The following is a 22,604-nucleotide window of genomic DNA, read 5'->3' as shown; positions in this document are numbered from 1 at the left end:
GGGGCTGGGGCTGAGGCCTATTCCCACTGGCTCACATCTGTCAGGGTCCAGCATGCACAAAATTAAGGACCACCATCAGTGGATACCATCACAGTTCAAGAGAAATAAAGACAGTTACCACTATCATGTGCCCCTAGGTATCACGACCTAATTTTTTTCTCAAGTCTCTCTTGATGCCCTTTGCATTGAGCCAATGACTTAAAAGATTTTTAACTTCAGTATATGGTTTTAGGAAACAGAGTCTGAAACTGCATTTACTCAACCAACACTCATTACCATCTACTTTATCTCAGGCATGGAGCCTGTCACTGGATTTCCAAAGGCTGATCAGGCCTCAGTGCTTGTTTTGGAAGAGCCCGCAGGCTAGGCCAGCGACACCTACAAATAACTAATGATAATACGGTGTGATACATGCTCAAAAAAGGGTTCAGATAAAATTGTGTATGATACCAGAGGAAGGGTCAAAGAAAAAATTAACCTCTGACATGGATGCTGATGAAGAAAGAAGGAATTCCTAGGTGGACAAGGAAAAGAGAGGCAGTTCCACGAATGTGACACATCAGGCCTTAGTCTGTTAACGGGTGAATTCAGATATTATTCTATAGGCAATGGGAAGCCAATGAAAGGCTTTCAGCATGGAGAGATTTGGTCACATCAAGAATTTAGAAGGCACTCTGTAGGTTATGGGCTGGATGAGAGAATGCAAAGAGTGAGGCAGGTAGGAAATTATTTCTTAAGATCAGTCAGATCTATGCACTATAGGAAAACTCGGTTTCTTATTAAACACAGACACACGCTATTACATACATGTCTACATATATATGCAAAACCCACATGGCAATGGCCCACGGCAGCCCTTGTCCACAAAATCAGTACATACTTGGACTTATTGAGACTGGCCTCAGCTGCAGCTGCCTGGAGCAGCTGGGTTGATTTGCTGGCAGGGACCCCGAAGACCGCACTGTGGGTCACGTCACTGAGAATCCGCCTGTGCCCAGCACGCTGGGCCTTGGGCGAGGATGGAGGAGTGAGAGATCCGAGTTTCTGCCCCTGGATGGCAGGAGGTGGCGTTGTCTGAACCTTTGGCTGTTGTCTTACCGGGGCCTGAATCTGCTAGGAAGAGAGATGAAAGTGTTCCAAAAAAGGGGGAGGGTGAGAGGAAAAACAATAAGCAGATAAGCATAACGAAAAATGCCACATATGATTCACTTGGCTCAGTTTATCAATAACCCCTAGAAAGAAAAAAAAAAAAACCTAGACTTTGACAATCTGAGCTGCAACCTGGAGACTGATACCAGCATGGTTATTTACCTGGTGCTTATAGATAAATTTCAATCTTTATCAGCAATAATACATAGGGTAACCATAGGCAACTCAACCCAGACCAAAGACTGCAGAAGTTATTTCTAGCTCTAAAGATTTAGAAAGTATCCTAAAAGGATCATCTGCTGCTTTAGGAACTCATTCAGAATGGTAGGCATTCTTCTACCACAGTCACAAGCAAATGAAGGCACATCTCTAGCTAAAATACAGCTGAGCTGAATGATTTCTGCTAAGAGATCCCCTACTTTCTGACAGAGCTCAGACTACTAGTTAGAAAAAAGTGAGACAGTATTTCTCTAAGATTAATAAATGGCAGTACTTTTTGGATTTTGTTAACACTATTTCATTGATAGGATGGGTATTACAAGATTCTATTTCTGTGGCACCCCTAAGGAAATGTACAGCTTTGGAGCAGGTGGATTAACCTGTTGCAAACTTCATTTTGGAAATGGCACCAAAGGACCAGGTAGAGAGTACAATAAGAAAGGAAGAAAAATAAAAGTCTTGGATCTAATAACATAAGAACTCTTGAGATGCAGGCCTTTTCCAGAAGGCAGGACACATGGTCACCACAGAAAAACAAACTGGATGGAAAATCCTCGTGGCCACATGGTGAGTTTTTAAGCATAAGTCATGATCTACAAAGTGCTATAGCAAGAAAAAAATAATATTACGAAGGCCACCTAACCCTTTTCTTTTTGTCTTTTTAGGGCCCCAACCACAGCATATGGAGGTTCCCAGGCTAGGGGTCCAGTCAGAGCTATAGCTGCCAGCCTGCGCCACAGCCACAGCAACACCAAATCCGAGCCGGGTCTGCGACCTATACCGCAGCTGACGGCAATGCCAGATCCTTAACCCACTGAGTGAGGCCAGGGATGGAACCCGTGTCCTCACGGATGCTAGTCAGATTCGGTTCTGCCGAGCCAAAACAGGAACTCCCCCTTTTCTTTTCTTTTTTCTTTTTTTTGAAATTTTATTTTTATTTATTTTTTTACAGAACAAAATACATATATTTAAACACAATTATATTCACACAGATTATTATATCATGGATCTTAAGAAACAGATTGACTCCCTCTGGAGAAGTAGAATGGAAAATATGCTGAGACAAATAGGAAATTTATGCTATACTTTATCCCATTTTGTATGGCTTTCATCTTTACTATTTAGTATTATCTATTACATTTCAATTTTTCTTTAAAAATTAGCATTATATTAAAATTGTGTATATTATGCAACTAAAATTTATAAAGAAGGAAGCCTTATATACCATTAAATATTTTACATAGCATAATAAAAAGAATAACTTAGCTGGTAAGAATAACAAAAATAATATACCCTCTGAAGATAAGTAAAATATAAAATGCATAAATTGGTTAAAAAACAGTGTAACTATATAAATATGTCCTCACAATTTGTTACATCTTATTGATTCTTCAATATAGGCATTACACCATTCTAGGTGATATATGATAAACAAGACATTAAAACCTTACATTGTACCATGGAGAGAAATGGTTATTAATAATACAGTTGTAGAACTGTATTATTTAATTGTACAGTTGCATTATTTAATTATAATTATCATAAATTCTTTGATGGAGAGGAAATCAGAATCAGTTCTAAGAAGACTTCAGCATTCCAAGAATGATGTCAAATGACCTCCTTCATGGTGGATTATGCACTTATTTACTATGAGATATATTTCTTCTCCAGAGATTCCTTGTTTGTGTATCAACTGTAGATTTTTGGTTTGTAGTTATTCCAAAGTTTTGATATACGCATCTATATGTATATGAGATTGCTTTAAGTTGTTCTCTTAATTGCAAGTTCATCTCCAGTATTCTGCATTTGTACCCACCTCTTCTCAGGATTTCTGATTTTGGTGGTATAACTGTGCATGGATGATTTCCTATCTTTACTGTATATATACCTTTACTGGTGGGCCTTGTCATTTGCGGAATTTTTGTTTCCTGTTGCTGTCTTTTCTTTTCTGCCTAGAGAAGTTCGTTTAGTATTTGTCGTAATGCTGGTTTAGTGTTGCTGAATTCTCTTAGCTTTTGCTTATCTGTGAAGGTTTCGATTTCTCCTTCAAATCTGAATGAGAGCCTTGCTGGGTAGATTAATCTTGGTTGGAGGTTTTTTCCTTTCATCACATTAAGTATATCATGCCACTCCCTTCTGGCCTGCAGAGTTTCTGCTGAAAAATCTGCCGATAACCTTATTGGGGTTCCCTTGTATGTTACTTGTTTCTTTTCCCTAGCTGCTTTCAAGATTTTCTCTTTGTCTTTAATTTTGGTCAGTTTGATTAATATGTGTCTCGGTGTATTCCTCCTTGGGTTTATTTTACATGGTACTCGTTGCACTTCCTGTATTTGAGTGAGTGGATCCTTTCCCATGTGAGGGAAGTTTTTGGCTATTATCTCTTGGAATATTTTCTCTGTCCCTTTCTCTCTCTCTTCTCCTTCTGGCACCCTATAATACGGATGTTGGTGTGTTTAACGTTGTCCCAGAGTTCTCTGAGACTCTCTTCACTTGTTTTCAATCTTTTTTCTCTTTTCTGTTCTGCATCCATAATTTCCACTAATCTGTCCTCCACCTCGCTTATTTGTTCTTCTGCCTCCTGTATTCTGCTGTTAGCTGCTTCTAGTGATTTTTTTATTTCAGTTATTGTATTTTGCATCTCTTCTTGTTTAAGTTTTATATCTTATATCCCTTTGCTCAGTGTTTCCTGTAAGTTATCCATCTTTGCCTCCAGTTTATTTCCAATGTCTTGCATCATCTTCAGCATCAACAATCCAGTCTTTTTCCTGGAGGCTGAGAATCTCCTCATCACTTAGCTTATTTTCTGGGGTTTTTCCTTTCTCCCTCATCTGAGTTATAGTTCTCTGTCTTTTCATTTTTATACATTTTTGGTGTGGTGACCTTTTTACAGATAATAGAGTTGTAGCCTCTCTTACTTCTGGTGCCTATCCCCCTTGTGGCTGAAGTCACTATGGGGGCTTGCTGTTGGCTTCCTGATGGGAGGGACTGATGCCTGCCCACTGGTAGGTGGAGCTGATTCTAATCCCTCTGGTGGGTGGGGCTTAGTCTCTGGATGGGGTTAGAGGCAGCTGTGTGCCTGAGGGGTCTTTAGGTAGCCTGTTTACTGAGGGGCAGGGCTGTGATCCCACCTGGATTGTTGTTTGCCCTGGGGCTTCTCAGCACTGACTGATGGGTGGGGCCAGATTTTCCCAAAATGGCCCCCTCCAGAGAAAGGCAGCTGCTGAATATTCCTGAGAGCTTTGCCTCCAATGTCCTTCCCTCATAACAAGCCACATTCCCCTGTTTTCCCAGGATGTCCTCCAAGAACTGCAGTCAGGTTTGACCCAGATTCCTATGGAGACCTCACTCTGCCCTGGGACCCAGTGCACGTGAAAGTCCGTGCGCACCTTTTAAGAATGGGGTCTCTGTTTCCCCCAGTCCCGTGGAGCTCCTGCGCACAAGCCCCACTGGCCTTCAATGCCAGATGCTCCAGGAGCTCTTTCTCCCAGTGCCAGGTCCCTGCACGTGAGGGTTTGATGTGGGGCTCAGAACTCTCACTCCTGTAGGTGAGTCTCTGTGAACCAGTTAGTTTTCAGTCTGTGGAGCTTCCCACCCTGGAGGTATGGGGTTGTTTATATCATGAAATCACCTCTCCTACCTCTTGATGTGGTCTCCTATTTTTCTTCTGGAGTAGGGTATCTTTTTTAAGGTTTCTGGTCCATTTAGATGGAGATTTCTCAGCCTTTAGTTGTAAATTTTGTTGTTTTTAGGACAGAAGTTGAGCTCCAGTCCCCTCCCCCTTTTCTTAATGAACTGTCAATCCAGAGACAAAGGGTGTTTGAATATTGAATGCCTTGGGTACTGAACTATCCCTTCCTTGCCCCTCTATGCTGCAGTTCAGTTCCCACATTCTGTGTCTTCAAAGGTAGGCCCTGGGAGAGATTCAGGAAATCAGAATGTCCAGCTACTTGAGTCAGGATGCTGACAGGCTGGGAGTTTCCATCCTTATATTGACTCAGACTTGAATTTTACTGAAGCAGTAACAACATAAGATTCTAATACAGATCAAATTAAGGTCAGAGCATAAAGCAGGTAACTTTATCTCTGAGGGAGACACGGAGGGCTCTGGGAAGAAGACCAGAGCTCCAGCTCCACAACTTCCTCAGGGGTCCAGGACAGCACCTGCAAGAGTCAACCTAAAGCCAGTACCCATGGGGCCAGGAGGGGCTTTAAGGACAGAACTAGATTTGCTTATTTCTTGGAGTTTAAGACATTCATTACTCTGCAAAGGGTACTTAACTGTTGTGTCCCTTTATTTTGAGTGTACCTGAAGAACACTTTCCCTTCCTCATGCCTCTTCTCTGTATGCAGCACTCTGAAGAACAGATGCTTCTGTCCTGAGGTCACCTTATTCTATCACAACTACCAATTCAAACCGGCTGCCACCCACTCAGCCACTCCCCACAACAGCCCTGCCAAGCAGTTTTATTTCCAACCAGAATCTCAGAATGGAGAGTCAAAGGGCCTTGGTGACCATGGACTCCAACTCCCTCTTTTTAGAGGAGACAAGACAAAGGGCCCCTGAGGCTAACTCCTTGCCCAAGGTCATGGGGTCAATTGAGGGTAGTCCATGAACAGGACTCTTGGCACCATGATGTTCCCTCATCCAAAATGGGCTTCAGAAGATGGAAGAGGGAGAAACAGACCACCGGGGGAGAAGAAGCAAAGGAGATTCAGGTGTCTATCTTCCTAAATACTTTTTAAAAAACAAAATATATAATTATAAAAGGAATATAAATATATAAAAAGAATATAATGGCATCAAGAAATTAAGAATATGGAGTTCACTATGTGGCTTAGTGGGTTATGAACCTGACTAGTATCCATGCGGATGTGGGTTCAATCCCTGGTCTTGCTCAGTGGGTTAAGGATCCGGCATTGCTGTGAGCTGTGGTATAGGTTGCAGACGCGGCTCGGATCCCACGATGCTGTGGCTCTGGTGTAGGCTGGCAGCTGTAGCTCCGATTCGACCCCTAGCCTGGGAACTTTTATATGCTGCTGGTGTGGCCCTAAACAAACAAACAAACAAATAAATGTAAGAATATGCAGGTGCTATGCTAAAATAAAATAAAATAAGTAAATAAATAAATGTAAGAATATAGACAAGGGAAGAAAAACCACCGGACTTCCATTCTGCTACTCTAATAAACAACTGTTCTTATCTTTTTGGATCTTATATTAAGTCTATTTCAAGGACATACTCTTCCCATAATTTCACAACTCCTTTAACATTATCTCATGAACTTTTCCATACTGTTGTACAGACTTTACAGCCCTGATTTTTAACGGCTATACAATTGGGTTGTTGGAACAAGTAACATCAGGTTGCTTCCATGCTTTGGGCCATTATTAAGGATACAATAAACATTTGTGGGATACAGCCACAGCCCTCTGCAGAGAACCGCTGTGAGGTGGCTGCAAGGTATACTTCAAATTCACTTACTTGCTTCTCTGGGTAAGTACTACAAAGGGTCATTGGATCAAGGCAAGGGTCAAAGCTGGGAAGGTCTCTGGCTCCTGGCTGAAGAACGTTCTACTCTTGTCCTCTCTCCGTACCCTCAACTAACTACCTGCGAACCAAGTGCTCAAAGTATTTTTTCATTCAAGGCACATGGAGAAGATTCACACCTCATTCCCAAGAAAGTGGATACTTCTGTCCAGAGGGACAACAGAGGAGGGGCCCCATAAGAACTGTAAAATCAGTGGCATCATATCATCACCCTGGACAAGCACTGGTTATCATCCTTGAGCACAGATCAGGATTCTTCGATTCTTGCCCCAGCTCTGCTGCTATCCGTCTTTGTGTCTTGGGTAATCCCTTTCTAGCCTGGACCTCAGTTTCCAATTCCATTAAATGAGGACTGGATGCAAAAATTAAAATCCCAACTGGCTGCATGATACAATAATTTTTAAAAACTCTTTTTCCATTAACAAGAGGAATGTCATCATTTGTTAAAAATACAGAGTAGCTGTCTACCACACGCCTGCAGAACGACTGAGCTGTTTCAGAAACGAAGGTGTAAAGACACCAAACACATAACTCAGCTGAAGACTTGAAGAAGACAATCTATTTACGGCACTGCTTTCTTTTGAAGGGATGTAGGTTTTCTGCTTTAAGATGGGTGACAAAATTCTATTAGAAATCAACCCTCAGAAAGATGGTTTCTTATTTCTCCTTTGTTCGTCTAGTAGTCGGATTTCCCTGGAAAGGGAAGTAGCTGTGATACTCTACCAGCTGGGTCTGTAAGATGCCTTTTTTTATCACCATGAAATTTTCTCTCACTATCACTCTGTGAGTACAGAATTAAGGGCATTCATTAAAGGCCAAAACACCATGCACTGAAGATGTAATTGTAGAGGTCAATCAGAAAAGGCTGTAGAGGTTCTGACTCTATACTCAGCCAATAACTAGAAGAGAACACACCCAATTTCTCAACTGACAGGATGCCTTAAACAACAGTCAGATGCTCTGGGGCCCAGAGGGGAATCAGGCCACAGCAAGCAGACCCCTGAAGGGTGCTGCATCACAGATCCAAATGAGGTGGCCAGTAATATCATCCAAGAAAAAGAATGAATATAACACCGTCAGCACTCAGGGTAAAGGTGGGGGGCCTACGTGAACCTCCCAAGACTGGAGAGGCCACAGTGGTCAAAACGCCCTCTGCAGAATGGAAAGGGATTGGCTCTAACCCCACCCAGGCCTTGACTGTTCAACAGTGGTATTGCCAGAGACACCGAGCAGCTCTTTCTGCCAGCCTGTTATGAGACTGAGACATAAGAAAGGTCATCTTCTGCTAGTCCCACACTCCTGATTCAACCCACCACCCGCCTTCCCTTTGGTAACCATACGTTTGTTTTCTATGTCTGGAGTCTATTTCTTTTTTTTTTTTTTAATGAGTTCATTTGTCCATCAGCAACCTAGAATCTTTTCTCTAAAACCTTAGCCTTTAATAAAATACCTCATCCTTTTCACAGAGGTACCAAGAAAAGATCAAATATTTTCACACAAGGATAGGGAAGCAGCTTCCCACACCAGCTGCTACCGCCTCTTCCCCGGCCTTTCCTGAGCCCTCACTGCGTATTCCCCTTCTGCTGATTCTCACCGCTGGCTCTTGGGCAGGGGGTGGCTGGGAGGCTGTGGCCGGCTGTGCCTGGGGTGGCTGTATGGCTGCCACCGTGGTCTTCTGCTGCAAGGCAGCCTGCTGAGTCAGCAGCTGTTGTTGATGCAGGGTTGTAGCCAGCTGCTGCTGCTGCTGCTGCTGCTGCTGCTGCTGGTAGAAGTTCTGTATCAGCTGCTGTTGAGAGCTTCCTTGGGATACCGCAGGGAATTGAGCGATTGCTGGCTGTTGGGCTGCTGGGTGTACAGCCTGAAACTGAGCAGGAGAGAGTGGCAAGAAATGTGGGGGTGAATAAAAGCCTGTCTCAGAACCATATTCCACAAGGGGTGAATGTCTCAGTAACAACTAAGACCAATGCTAAAGCCAAAGGCAAGAGCAGTTAGAAGTCTCTGAGCTTGGCCAGAAAACTCAGGAACCTCAGGGCATTACGATAAATACAGCAACACCTTACACAGCCAGGCTCCATCCACTGCACTGGCCTCCTCTTGCCCTGTAGACGGGCTTCCAAGGGGTTTCTGTGCCCGGCCTGGGGGCATCCATCTGATTGCACATCTTGTGAGTCCACATGATGGAGCGTAAGAGAGGCTAATAAATGATCCCCCCATCACAGAGGTTATCCCTTTTATAAAGGGATGTGGAAATGGCCAGGATTAAAATTCTTCCCTACATGAACAGGAAGAAGCAATGATGACACTGAAAAGAATAACCTAAATGTTAACCTGGCTATGAAGTCCTCTCAAGCCTTTCTGAAAATTATTTCCCAAGAGCTCTCTTCATTAAACTCTCGTCTTTAAACATTTAAAATACTCAGTATCCTTTACCACTTTACCAATTAATAACCTTTTATCTCATATTGGTAACATGTTTCGGTCTTTTTTTTTTTTTTTTTTTTTTAGCTATTTCTTGGGCTGCTCCCGCGGCATATGGAGGTTCCTAGGCTAGGGGTCGAATCGGAGCTGAAGCCACCGGCCTACGCCAGAGCCACAGCAACGCGGGATCCGAGCCGCGTCTGCAACCTACACCACAGCTCATGGCAACGCCGGATCGTTAACCCACTGAGCAAGGGCAGGGACCGAACCCGCAACCTCATGGTTCCTAGTCGGATTTGCCAACCACTGCGCCACGACGGGAACTCCGGTAACATGTTTCACGTTATATTCTTTTGTAAACTTCCTACTCTCCTCCCTACTGCTAAGGACTAAGTGTGAAGCACACAAGCAGAGGTCAAACAAGGGCCTGCAGAGGAACAAAAGGCAAGATCTTGTTGTCTTTGAAATCCCAAATATTATTAGTCATAAAGTTAACTGAGAAGATACTGTTTGCCTATAGGGGAAAAGTTAAAGGATTACCAAAAAAAAAAAAAAAAAAAAAGCAGATGTCAGTAAATAACTATTTACAACAGCAAAATCCTACAAACAACCAAATGTCTATCAACAAAGGATAAAATATGCTACATATCCTTAAAAAGGAACACTCTCAAGTTGTAAATACGGACAAGGGCTTCCTTTACACATGGGATAGAAGGGATAGAATTTTAGAGATTTAACTTTAAAACTATGTAGGGGAATTCCTGTCATGGCTCAGTGGTAATAAACCCAACTAGTATCCATGAGGATGTGGGTTCAATCCCTGGCCTTTGCTCAGTGGGTTAAGGATCCAGTGTTGCCGCAAGCTGTGGTGTAGGCTGGAGATGCAGCTCAGATCCTACATTGCTGTGGCTATGGTGTAGGCTGGCAGCTACAGCTCTGATTCAAACCCTAGTCTGGAAACTTCCATATGCTGCAGATGTGGGCCTAAAAAGACAAATAAAATAAAATAAAATATATTATAAAACTATGTAATTGTGTAATACTTGCACACACACACAAAATTAAACCAAAATTTAAAAAACAACTAAAAAGCAAAAGCAGGAGTTCTTGTTGTGGCTCAGTGGGTTAAGAACCCAACATTGTTTCTATGAGGATATGGGTTTGATCCCTACCCTCGCTCAGTGGGTTAAGTAAGGATCCAACGTCGCCATGAGCTCTGGTTTAAGAGCACAGATGCAGCTCAGATCTGGTGCTGGTATGGCTGTGGCTTAAGCTGGTGGCTACAGCTCGGATTCAACCCCTAGCCTGGGAACCTACATATGCCATGGGTGTGGCCCTAAATACAAAAGACAGAAAAAAAAAAAAAAAAGGCAAAGAAACCATTTTCAGTAATCATATTGTTATCTTGAAACTATAAATCAATTATGAAATTTATGTTAATGTTAGGAATCAAGATTTCTAGATGAGAAAAATACAAATATAAAATCCAAGAAGTTAAACAAAAATCCTGTAATGACAAATCTGCTTTAGAAGTATAAATGTGTACTCATGGCATATATTCTATGAATACAAAAAATATATGTCCTAATTGTTCACTGAAAAGGCCTAAAACTAGTAACTAACTCATTAGCAAATGAGTATGTATCCCTGGCACCAGGACTGTGGTCTCTACATACCATTTCTATGAAAGGGGAACAGCTCCTTAGACAAATGGCTGAATCCAAGTCAAGGGGAGAATGAGCCTGGAACAGCTTGTTATACCAAAGAGCAAGCAAACATTAAAGGCGACTGAAGTCACAGCCAAGGACCCAGGAGCCAATCCGAAGAGATTTTCACTGGCCAAAATTGGTATAATTGGAACAAAATTTTTAACAGCAATGTATGGAAACATATCAAATATATTAAGATGCATGCTTTTATAATGATACTATGAACAAAACAAAACATTCATTGTTCACCTTTTGGATGATACTAGGAACAAACACATTATTCTGAAAACTGGTAAACACAAGGAACGGCTCATGTGTTTTGCTGCCTTTTCTGTACAAACAGTATCTCAGGGTAATCATATACTTGATGAAAAAGTTTTTTATAGAAAAATTCCAGCCCCTAAATGAAGAGGGAATGCTAGAGTATCACTGCTTTGCCACCCCCAATGAATTAATGGGCTTAGGAAACAAGTTGAAGAAGAATATTAAATGACTGGATCAGACAAACAACACCAAACCCACTGACTGATCTTAATATTAATAAAAGAAAGGACAACCAGACTTTACCATAGTCCCCCCATTATCTGCAGTTTCACATTCTACGATTTTATTAATTAAAAAAAATTTTTTTTTGCTTCTTTTTTAGGGCTGCACCCAGGGCATATGGAAGTTCCCATGCTAGGGTCGAATCAGAGCTACAGCTGAGGCCTACACCACAGCCACAGCAATGCCAGATCCGAACTGTGTCTGTGACCTACACCACAGCTCATGGCAATGCTGGATCCCAGACCCATGAAGCAAAGGCAGGGACTGAACCCGCATCCTCATTGATGCTAGTTGGATTCATTTCCACTACATGACCCCGGGAACTCCATCACTTTGTACGATTTTAGTTACCCGTGGTCAATAGCAGCGTGAAAATATTAAATGAAAAATTCCAGAAATAAGCAAGGCCCACCTCAATCACCTAACTCTCAGTCTTCCCAAGGAGGACACGTGTGTAGCAAGTGGACATTTTCACAGGGATGACTGACACAGATGCAAAGCAAGGGTCAGATTCACCACCTTACCTGCTGAGCCTGAGCCTGCTGCTGTTGCTGCTGCTGCTGCTGCTGATAGAATGTGCCTGAAGGCTGCTGTGCAGCTGGTGGTGCCTGCGCCTGTGGCTGCGGCTGGGGAGGCTGCGGCTGCTGCTTGAGGAAGAGCTGCTGCTGGTGCTGGGGTGTGGCCTGGGCCTGCGCAGGCAGACCCTGGGCTGGAGCAGAAGGTGGCTGCTGTGGGGCGGGTGGAGCCTGGGGCTGCTTGGCCTGAGATTGCGGTAGGGGTTGGCTGGGGGGAGCCTGGGTTTTTGGTTGAGGAACGCTGGCTAAAAGGCCAGGCTGATTGCTGGATCCTACAAGGAGAATAAATTCCATATAAGGGCTCAAAACTCTTCTGAATGAAAACAAGAAAGAGACGATAGTAAGTGGACAGCTAATCATGCTCCATACTGTCCTTGCACTCGGAAGGCTCTTCCTTCTTCTTGCCAAACCATGTGCTTCGTGTTTTTCAAAACATGGTTCAATGACAGTGTTCAATATACTTGACTCCTTCAGAAAGTCCTCCCTTATTCACCATCCCATTTAGTCAGTACCCAGAAAAGCTATATATTCAACTGGCCTTTGACACTACTGTATCTAAAGACAATCTTCGCACTCTTGGCATGCTGCAGGACAAAAGCACTCTTTGATGTTTACATGTATGTTACACAACTGCAGTAGGGATGCCTTGTAAGTAAATGGCCACCAAATTTGCCAAAAGCAGCTGGGAGGGGGAGTGACAGCTGTATTCAGTGACTTGATCATTTGTATCAACCCTCTTTAGGAAGGAAACTCAGTCGACTCATTAGAAACAGAACACCAAAACATGGCAAGGTGACAGGCACTTTAAGACACATAGTATTAAGGAAATAATTCCTCTGTGTTAAAAAATATTTTTTTAATGCAAAAAAGTATATGAAGGTTGGTGGCTCAGCAGGTTAAGGACACGGCATTGTCACTGCTGTGGCTCTGGTTACTGCTATGGTGCAGATTTGATCCCTGTCCCCAGAAGTTCTGCATGGTGTGGTGGTGGAGGTACGGGGGAGAAAAAATACAAAATAAAGAGGTAGGTATGGGATGAATGAAAGCTATGAGACCACAGCAAAGACTAGAAGAAACAGAGACAGCAGGCTTCACTGGCCTCAGAGATGCACCGCAGAGGTCAATGAGGGCTTCCCTTTTACCAGCTACTTACCATACCATTTCAATGGCAGCTCACCTCTTGTTCCTCAAGGAAAACCATTATTCTAGATTTCATTTCCAGGAAAAAACAAGTCTCCCCAAGACTTCTATTGCCCAGGCTAACAAAGAGCTGTATCAATCTAGTTACTGACCTGCGACCTGAGGTGGGGGTTGAACCATGGCCCTCTTTCGAGGGGTCAGGGCTGGCTGGATGGGAAGAATTCCTGGGTTGGGCTGAGTTTGCCCAGCTTTAGGCCTCTGGCGGGGTGCAATTGAAGTCTCTGTGGTGGGAATGGGATCTGTCAGTCTAGAAAAAGAAAAGGAAAAAAAAAAAAAAGATTCCTGTTAAGAGTGTGAGAAAATGAAGAAGGGGGAGATGGAGTATAGATGGAGAGACGGAATAAGCGTTCACTTCCACGTGCATCCAAACCTTCCAGATCCGCTTAATCGGTATTTCGGATAGGGTGTTCCACAGGATGTTACATGTTACCAGATGTTATTAAAAAGGTGGGTAAAGGAGTTCCCTTCGTGGCTCAGTGGTTAATGAATCCGACTAGGAACCATGAGGTTGCGGGTTTGGTCCCTGGCCTTGTTCAGTGGGTTAAGGATCTGGCATTGCCATGAGCTGTGGTGTAGGTTGCAGACACGGCTCGGATCCCACCTTGCTGTGGCTCTGACATAGGCCAGTGGCTACAGCTCCAATTTGACCCCTAGCCTGGGAACCTCCATATGCCGTGGGAGCAGCCCTAGAAAAGGCAAAAAGACAAAAAAAATAATAATAAAAATAATAAAAAGGAGGGTAAATAAGTTCTACGTTCTACGTTCTGGCCTACAAAGGGTATCAACAGATTGTTATGTGGCAGCTTCCGGAAACCTTAAGAAACTCTGTGCGTGCCCTCTGTCTCTCTCTATTTTTTGACCTGCTGCTTAGAACAGGGATGCTGCCTTACCAATCTCTGAGGGCACGGCCACAATCACAGGGATGGTAGATGTATGGGCTTCAACAAGCCTGGGTACCTGAGGACTCTGTGGAATAGACTCCATACCAGCCCTGGACTACTTGCCTCCAGATTTGGTTTACTTGGAGGAAAAAAAAAAATCTATCTTATATAAGCCACTGTCATTTGTACTTTCTAGAACTCACATGAAATCTAATCACACGAAATGAAAACAGGGTGTGGTCTTGTGCTCCTTGTGATGGTGCAACAGCTCTGGCGGTAACTCTCCTTGCCTTAGAGCAGTGCCGGCAGCTGGCTACCACCTAACTCAGATCAGAGTTGTTGTCCTTTGGAAATACACTTTAGGGAGTAATAGCTGAGGTGAAGGCCAAAATAAACAATCTTCATGAATATTTCCAAAATATGCTTGGCATGGCCTCAATAAAATGGAAAATAGGAAGCAAAGCAGCTGGCCCCATGTCCTTCCTCAAGACGGGCCTCCAAGGAATGGCCATCCTGGACCCCGAGGCTTTCACTGGCATCCTGCTCTCGTGCTGGGTGGGGAACCATAATAGAAAAGCGATCACATGTGGGGAGCTGTGACCTGGGCAAGGCAGGAGGGCAGGAAAACAGGACAGAGGATGGGAAAGAGCAGAAATGGATAAGAAAGATCAAGCCAAGGGTGAGGGAGGTAAGCAGACTTCTGTAGAAAACCAAATGCCAAGCACTGGCACACTGGTCTCCTAAGGGTAATGTTTTTAGAAACAATGGGATAGAGTCAAAGAAAACTGTATCTGAACGCTAGCTCCCCACTCACCATGATAACAGGCATGTCACTGAACTTCTTTTACCCTTGGGTCCCTTACGTGTAAAATGGAGACAATAATTCCTATATTACGAGGCAAATGTGAACATCAAATGTATCAATGACTGCAAAACTTTTATAAACTGAGGAGTGGTCAAAATGTTTGTATGGACCTTAATATGTTGCAAGAACATGAAGTTCCCATCGCGGCGCAGTGGTTAACGAATCCGACTAGAAACCATGAGGTTGCGGGTTCGATCCCTGCCCTTGCTCAGTGGATTAACAATCCAGCATTGCCGTGAGCTGTGGGGTAGGTTGCAGACACAGCTTGGATCCTGCGTTGCTGTGGCTCTGGCGTAGGCTGGCAGCTACAGCTCCAATTAGACCCCTAGCCTGGGAATCTCCATATGCTGCGGGAGCTGCCCAAGAAATGGCAAAAAAAAAAAAAAAAAAAACGTTGCAAGAACATACAGATCCAGGAGCTCTGGCTCTAAGCTGTCTTGCTGTGTGATCTTGGGCAAATCACTTCACCTCGTGCAGAGCAGAAAGAGTGAGGATGCTGGAGTTCTGATTCTTTACTAACCACAGACTGACTAACTCCCTAGGGCAGTGAGTGACTTACAATTCTGAGTGTGGTCATGAAAAGTGAGAACAACCACAACCTCATAGAATTGTTTTAAGGGGGGAAAAAAGTAATCTTATTCATGTAAAGTACTCAGTATGGTATGTGGTATATGTGATGCCCCAATGAATAGTGGCTACTTTAAAAACATACATGGAAAGAAAAACCCACCTCTCAGGACTGGCGAGCAAATATGATAATGCAAATGAAATCGCTGCAAATTATATGTAGGACAACCTAGACCCAAACCTCGTGGCTGGAAGGTCTGTATATTGAGATCCATAGAAACTAATAGTTTGGGCACCAGAAAATTTATAAAAGTTTCACAGTCACGAGTGTGCCCGATGTTCACATCTGTCTTATGATGGAAATATTATTTTCTAGATTTTACAAAACAGAGTACCACTCAAGCATCAGGAGGAATTATAATTTTTATAAATGTATGTGATTTCTGGAATAGATCTTTGCTTAACCTCTGTACATACCATGTCTGGGCCTAGTACAGAATGGCCCTAAGCCCAAGAAGACTAAGCTAATTCAGACGGCCCCCAAAGCAATTCCCAGAAGTGAGCATGGCAGATGTATTGAGAAATAAATAGACTGTAAAGTAACATCATGGATGTAGTTTGCTTAGTCTGTTAAAAAATCAAAGTTGCATTACTTTAGAGCCATATCTCAAATAGCCCTATACACATAATAGTTATTCTATAAATATTCAAGAATTTTTTAAATTAAAAACATTTTTAAAACATAGAAGTTTTAAAATCCACATATTTCCATCTAGGATGCTTTGTTGACAGAGTTTGTACTAAGGTTTCCTTGCCATGGGAGTGGAAAGAAAAGTGGGGTACAGACTTCTCCTGGAATATTCTTAGAATTTGCCATCTGGAAGGCATGGCAGCCAAGAGGATGTGCCTCACAAACCTCCGACCACAAGGGCATAAAAGACCAAGTGCCCCAGCTATTGTGCTCCTGAAATCCACTGCCATGTTTGCCCAAAGGGCACACTTCCTAGAGGCTGCTCTCAGCCTTAATGCCCCAGCCACAAGGATATTAAGGCAGGCTCGTTCCTGAAAGGCAGGACTCCCCGACATCTGTGATGCACCTTCCTGACATTGTGTGGTCACTTTGAGCTAACCTGATCCCTGTCTCTGGATCAGACTTCCTCACTTCCAGATGGATCTCTCAGCTTCCTGGGCTCCTTCCTTATCTTCTCTCATGGGGGCATTTCCCCAGTAAAATCCTAGTTTCCTGGGAGTTCCTGTCATGGCACAGTGGTTAATGAATCCGACTAGGAACCATGAGGTTGCAGGTTGGATCCCTGACCTCACTCAGTGGGTTAAGGATCTGGCGTTGCTGTGGCTGTGGTGTAGGCCAGCAGCTATAGCTCCGATTCCATCCCTAGCCTGGGAACCTCCATATGCTGCTGGTGTGGCCCTAGAAAAGACCAAAAAAAAAAAAAAAAAAAAAAGAAAAAGAAAAAGAAAAAAATTCCTAGTTTCCTGACTTTTCTCTTGGTCTGCTTCTGGGAAGAACCTATTACACAGAATGTGATTAGCATGGAGTTCCCGTTGCCATGCAGCAGAAATGAATCCAACTAGTAACCATGAGGTTGCAGATTTAATCCTTGGCTTTGCTCTGTGGGTTAAGGATCCAGCATTGCCGTGAGCTGTGGTGGAGGTCGCAGGCATGGCTCAGAATGACCCCTAGCCTGGGAACTTCCATATACTGCAGGTACAGGCCTAAAAAGCAAAAAAAAAAAAAAAAAAAAAAAGAACGTGATTATAAGATCCACAGGCTCTTTTGCTGGTCATGGACTCAATGCTTTGAACTGTACTTTCCTAACATGGCTGGAACCACAGAAGGTAAGAAGGACAGGGGTATGGAGATCAGGGTGGTGAAGTGGGCTACAGAAAGGCCAGGACACATGTTAGTGCACACTCTTGTGCTAGCAACATTTAAGGCCAGCTGTCACCACATCTCTGAATGTCCTTGCACCTATTCCCAAGCAAAGGAAGTAGCTGAGGAACTCGGATTCTCTTTCAGGTGTAGATCACTGTATTTCATGATATTCCAACTTGTACTCCCAGAGAACAATTTCTGCCTCGGGGAGACAGAGCTCCCTTTCCGGGACCGGGCAGCCTCTGGCCATCTTACACGTTGCGTCATGCACAGTGCATCTAACTGTGCAGTGGAAGAATGAAGAAACACAAGGCACCCTCCTCCCCTGTATTTCTTACCTGGCCTTTGGCTGGGTCTTTTTTGCAGCTGCCTCGCTGGCTTTCACTGGTTCAGGAAGCTTTGCAGGAATGGGAGAGTTCTACAGAATTGAAAGAAAATTTTAAAAGAACATCACAGATTTCTTTTTTTAAAAAACTGAGATATAACTAACATACATTATTAGGTTCAGGTGTACCATGTAATTGATTCAATACTTGTACATATTGCAAAATGATCACCACAATCAGTCTAGTTCACAGCTATCACCATATGTAGTTACAGAATTTTTTTCTTGTGATGAGGACTTTTAAGTTCCACTCTCTTAGCAACCTTCACCTATGCAATGCAGTATTATTAAGCATAGTTGCTGTGCTGTATATTCTACTGCGTGACTTGTTTATTTGTAACTTTTGATTCCCTTTGCCCATTTAGCCCACCTCCCAAAGTGACCCCCACAGATTTCTTCGTAAAAGAATAATCAGCATGGAAGTTCCCGTCGTAGCTCAGTGGTTACCGGATCCGACTAGGAACCATGAGGCTGCAGGTTCGATTCCTGGCCTTGCTCAGTGGGTTAAGGATCTGGTGTTGCCGTGAGCTGTGGTGTAGGTTGCAGACGCGGCTTGGATCCCTCGTTGCTGTGGCTGTGGTGTAGGCCAGCAGCTACAGCTCCGATTCGACCGCTAGCCTGGGAACCTCCATATGCCAAGGGTGTGGCCCTAGAAAAGACAAAAAGACAAAAAGACAAAAAAAAAAAAAAAAAAAAAAGAAGAAGAAGAAGAAGAAGAATCAGCATGACTGGGCCAATGAAAATACACATTAGGGTCTTTTAGAGTGGCTTCCAGACCCTGATCTCTGGTCTGAGAAGGGAAGGAAGTTATCTAAAGTCTATCCCACTAGACTCAGCCCCAGTCCAGGAGGCAAAGGATCCAAGGAGGGGACAGAGCAGCCTGAGTGCAGCACACTCCCTCCCTGTCATTCTCACTCTTCTATGCCATGCAAGGGCACTGGGGCTTAAACTCAGTATGTTCCTCTTCCCAGAGCACAGATTAGAAGAGAGGTTATGAAAGGCACGCAAAGAGGTCTACAAACTATATCACTATTTATTTTTCTGCTGGAGCTTAGAGAGGTTGGAGCTGACTTTTGTGTAACTCACTTCCAGCAAGGAGGCTGGGACACTGCAGCCACCATGTATTTGATGGCTGAACCTGCCCCTCTTCCCGGCATGAGAGGCATCACTCAATCCACAAGCCAGGCAGAGCACCTAGGGCCTGAATTCTGCACCATCCATCTATCAGCGCCTCTTGAGGGAGCACTAACCACAAGGCAACAGCTTATCACTACTGAGCAAGTGCCAAATGGCTTGAGACTTGTGAAGAGCACTTTTTAAAAACAAGTTACCAACCTGAATGCTTCCAATTCTATTTCATGTTATTTAACCTTATGAATGGGAAAGTGGGCTAGCAAAATAAAGCATGTTCTCTTAGGTTACTGTACAATATCTCCCGTCTTACATTTATTTATTTATTGGCCTCACCTGTGGCATGTGGGGGTACCCAGGCCAGGGATCGAATCAGAGCTGAAGCTGAAACCTCTGCCACAGCTGTGGCAACGCCAGATTTTTAACATGTTGCACCACAGTGAGAACTCCTATCCCCCATATTAATCTGGGAAACCTGAATTATGGAATACTAATATGAAAGTGGCTTTTAGGAGGCACCTCTATTTCCTTCACATCCTCAAGTGGAGGGAATTTCTGCTAAAAATGTCTCTTGGCTTCTCTTCCACCCTCCAACACGCTCCTCCCAAGGGAAAGGGGTAACTTGCTTGACTAATAAAGACTGGGAGAGAAAAGTGAGCTCATCTGGCCTGCCCTCACCCTCCCTCTGCTCCAGAAGAGCCTGTGTCTCAGGAACCAGGCATTCACTACTCAGGCATGTGGATCTAATGTTAGGGAGTCTGACTGGTCAAGCTACCGTCTCTGACTCAACCTTGAAGTAATAAAGTCAATATGCTGAGCTCCATCAGAACAGTGTCCACAACCGATTTCAAATATGGGAGTGAAAGAAAAGTGTTATTTATCAGCACCCTCCAGCCCCAAGAGTAACATCAGAAATCCATTACTAGAGAAACTAGCAAGACAATTTCGGATTAAAATTTATTTATTACAATATTCATTAGTAAAATGCTCAAGAAAGTTGAATCACACTATGACATGAAAAATATGCTAAGACTGTAAAAAAAAAAAAAAAAAAAAAGGGCATTTGCAAGCACTGTACTCTCAGGACTGTGCATAGAGTGTAAGATTACTGCATGGAGAAAACATTGCCATGGCTGATTGTGCAGGGAGGGTGGAAGAAAAGGAGTGTGGCTTACAGACTGGCCAACAAAAGAAGCAAAATCAAGAAAGCTCTGGTGGAGCAATAAATAATTACTCTTGCTCTTCTATACTATGACCCTTCAAATATTTGGATATGAGCATTAGCCTGCATGAGTGCAGCCTCAGCCATTGTAGCTTCTCCTTCAATCAGTCCACATGTGGTGGGCCTTTTAACCCTCAGCATCTTAACTGCCTTGTTTTTCCCAGGTCAGCACAGCCCCTGGGCACTGGCCAGAGGCAGGAAGGGACCACTGTCCTTCTTGAACCTGACAAGCAACAGGTCTGAACTCCTTGCTGAGAGCTGGGAGAAAGGAAACCAACCCCTTGGTCAAACAGTGTAATTTCTGAGCCTAGTAAAGAAATGTCTCTGTTGGCAGAGAAAGCAGAGGAAAAAATACTTCGACCTTTTCAATGATATTGTACTGAGAGAATTCAGATAGGAACTACCTTATATTGTTGTGGACAGACATTGGAATAAAGATTAATAACTCATTTTTCAAAAAAAAAAAAAAAAAGAAAAGAAAAGAAAGCTCTGCCGCAACAATGGAGAAAAGGGACAAGGGGCTTATGTTCCAACAGGCAGAGCAACAAGGGCGGGGTCTCGCCTTAGGAAAGCAGCCAGCCCAGCCTCCTCCAGAAAAGCGCAACAGATATGTGGCTCTCAGGGATCTATGACAGTTGATAAGACAACAGGTTGGTCAATCTTTACCCAAGGTGTTCAACTCAATCCTTACAGAGTTTGTTCGTTTAAGTGTAACTGCCTTGATGGTTTTTGTTTTGTTTTGTTTTTGTTTTGGCTGCAGCGTGTAACAGCTTGACGTGGGATCTCACTTCCCAGACCAGGGATTCAATCCAGGCCACAGCAGTAATAGCACTGAATCCTAACCACTAGACTACAAACCTTTGCCTTGGTTTTATAATTAAATTTCATGGGAAAGAAGTTCCCATCATAGCTCAGCAGTAATGAACCCTACTAGTATCCACGAGGATGTGGGTTCAATCCCTGGCCTCACTCAGTGGGTTAAGGATCTGACATTGCCATGAGCTGTGGTGTAGGTTTGCAGATGTGGCTTGGATGCCACGTTGCTGTGGCTGTGGTGTAGGCTGGAAGCTGCAGCTCAGATTCAACCCCTAGCCTGGGAACTTCTATATGCTGCAGGTACAGCCCTAAAAAGACAAAATAATAATAATAATAATAATAAAAATTCTTTGGGAAAATTGGATTTCCTTTATAGCGACTAATTCATAGTTAGCTTTGCTTGAATGCCCCCTACAAGAGAAAGCAAGGGACGCCTATATTCATTTAAAGAGCTAATTAATACCCTAGGAATGCTGAATGACAATTTGATAATATTTATTTCCCCTAAAAAGCATCTTTCACATACCTGTACATTTGGAACTGGGCATTCTTTCTTGAGTAGTTTAAATGAGAAGAAGGAGACCTGGTAAATATCTGGCCTTTTGTCAGGGTCTGGTTCCAACATATACCCTAAGACAAACACAGGCGAACACGTATTTAACAACACCCAAGGAGTTATTACATTAGTTAAGAAGCATAGTTTCTCTATTACCTCTGTTGTTTCAAAATTTTTATTTCTCATAAAAGTCAGACAGTTTGCAATTCGCCCTTTCCATCCCCTCTCAGAAAGGGAAGCTCTAACTTTCCTAAAATTTTATCTATCTGCAAGAAAATAACAAAGTTTTGAAGTATAACAAACATACTTAAGTTCATGTTCTGTGCCCCACACAGCAGGGACTCAAAGCTCTCAATGTCAAAGTTACCACATTCATATTCTGGTACCTGGGAAGTTCTGGCCTCCTTTCATACTAGCTGCTAGACAACAACTCTTGATAATTACAACAACTCAAATTTCATGTATTTATTATTCTCTTGTTGGAGATATTAGCTGGTTTCCAATCTAAAAGAAAAGATAATAAATATACATCTACTTTTACTGTGATCTATAGATCACATGTTCTATTTCCAGATCCTTCAAGCTTCTGCCCTTTCTGAAGCTGGAAAAATCCTCAGGGGGGAAAAAAAATCTTTGAGAAAACACACAAGCACACACACAAATATACGCAAACAATAATGCAAGGCCATTTATCTCGTAGGTAATCAAATGAATGGTTTGGACACTAAGTTGAGAAAAGACCAATGAGGCTGCAGCCTTGTGAAGGCCTTTGCAGAAGAGGCAGGAGCCGAGCTGATCCTTGAAGGCAGGAAAGAATTTAGTCAGGGGAAAGCAGAGAAAAAGACATTCCAGGTTATAAAAGAGTCTGAGCAAAGATGGACTTGGAGAAAGACATGAGAACGCTTAGTTGCAAGGAAACAGAG

At 43.3% G+C, this 22,604-nt stretch overlaps 1 protein-coding gene across 26 annotated transcripts in view; it reads right to left on the bottom strand.

Moving 5' to 3' along the window:
• Positions 1-22,604, bottom strand: part of AAK1 (AP2 associated kinase 1) — a 177,584-nt gene that overhangs the window by 44,460 nt on the left and 110,520 nt on the right. For 13 of the 26 annotated variants that reach the window (XM_085019007.1, XM_085019011.1, XM_085019017.1 and 10 more), the window contains exons 9-14: positions 21,652-21,755; positions 17,910-17,989; positions 13,457-13,611; positions 12,114-12,436; positions 8,511-8,780; positions 881-1,113 (exon numbers count right to left, since the gene is read on the bottom strand). In XM_085019007.1, the coding sequence (XP_084875133.1) occupies positions 881-1,113; positions 8,511-8,780; positions 12,114-12,436; positions 13,457-13,611; positions 17,910-17,989; positions 21,652-21,755 (1,165 nt within the window). The remainder of the gene's footprint in view (positions 1-880; positions 1,114-8,510; positions 8,781-12,113; positions 12,437-13,456; positions 13,612-17,909; positions 17,990-21,651; positions 21,756-22,604) is intronic. The other 13 variants (XM_085019008.1, XM_085019012.1, XM_085019018.1 and 10 more) reach the window with 1 other exon arrangement.

This window comes from Sus scrofa, chromosome 3, assembly GCF_054392235.1.
Source record: "Sus scrofa isolate SSC_HxYL_T2T_F1_AM1 chromosome 3, Sscrofa_HxYL_maternal_Yorkshire_Landrace_v2.0, whole genome shotgun sequence".
In the NCBI taxonomy this organism is placed as follows: Eukaryota; Metazoa; Chordata; class Mammalia; order Artiodactyla; family Suidae; genus Sus; species Sus scrofa.
The sequence above is the reverse complement of the archived record's forward strand: the minus strand, read 5'-3'. Positions and strand labels throughout refer to the sequence as shown.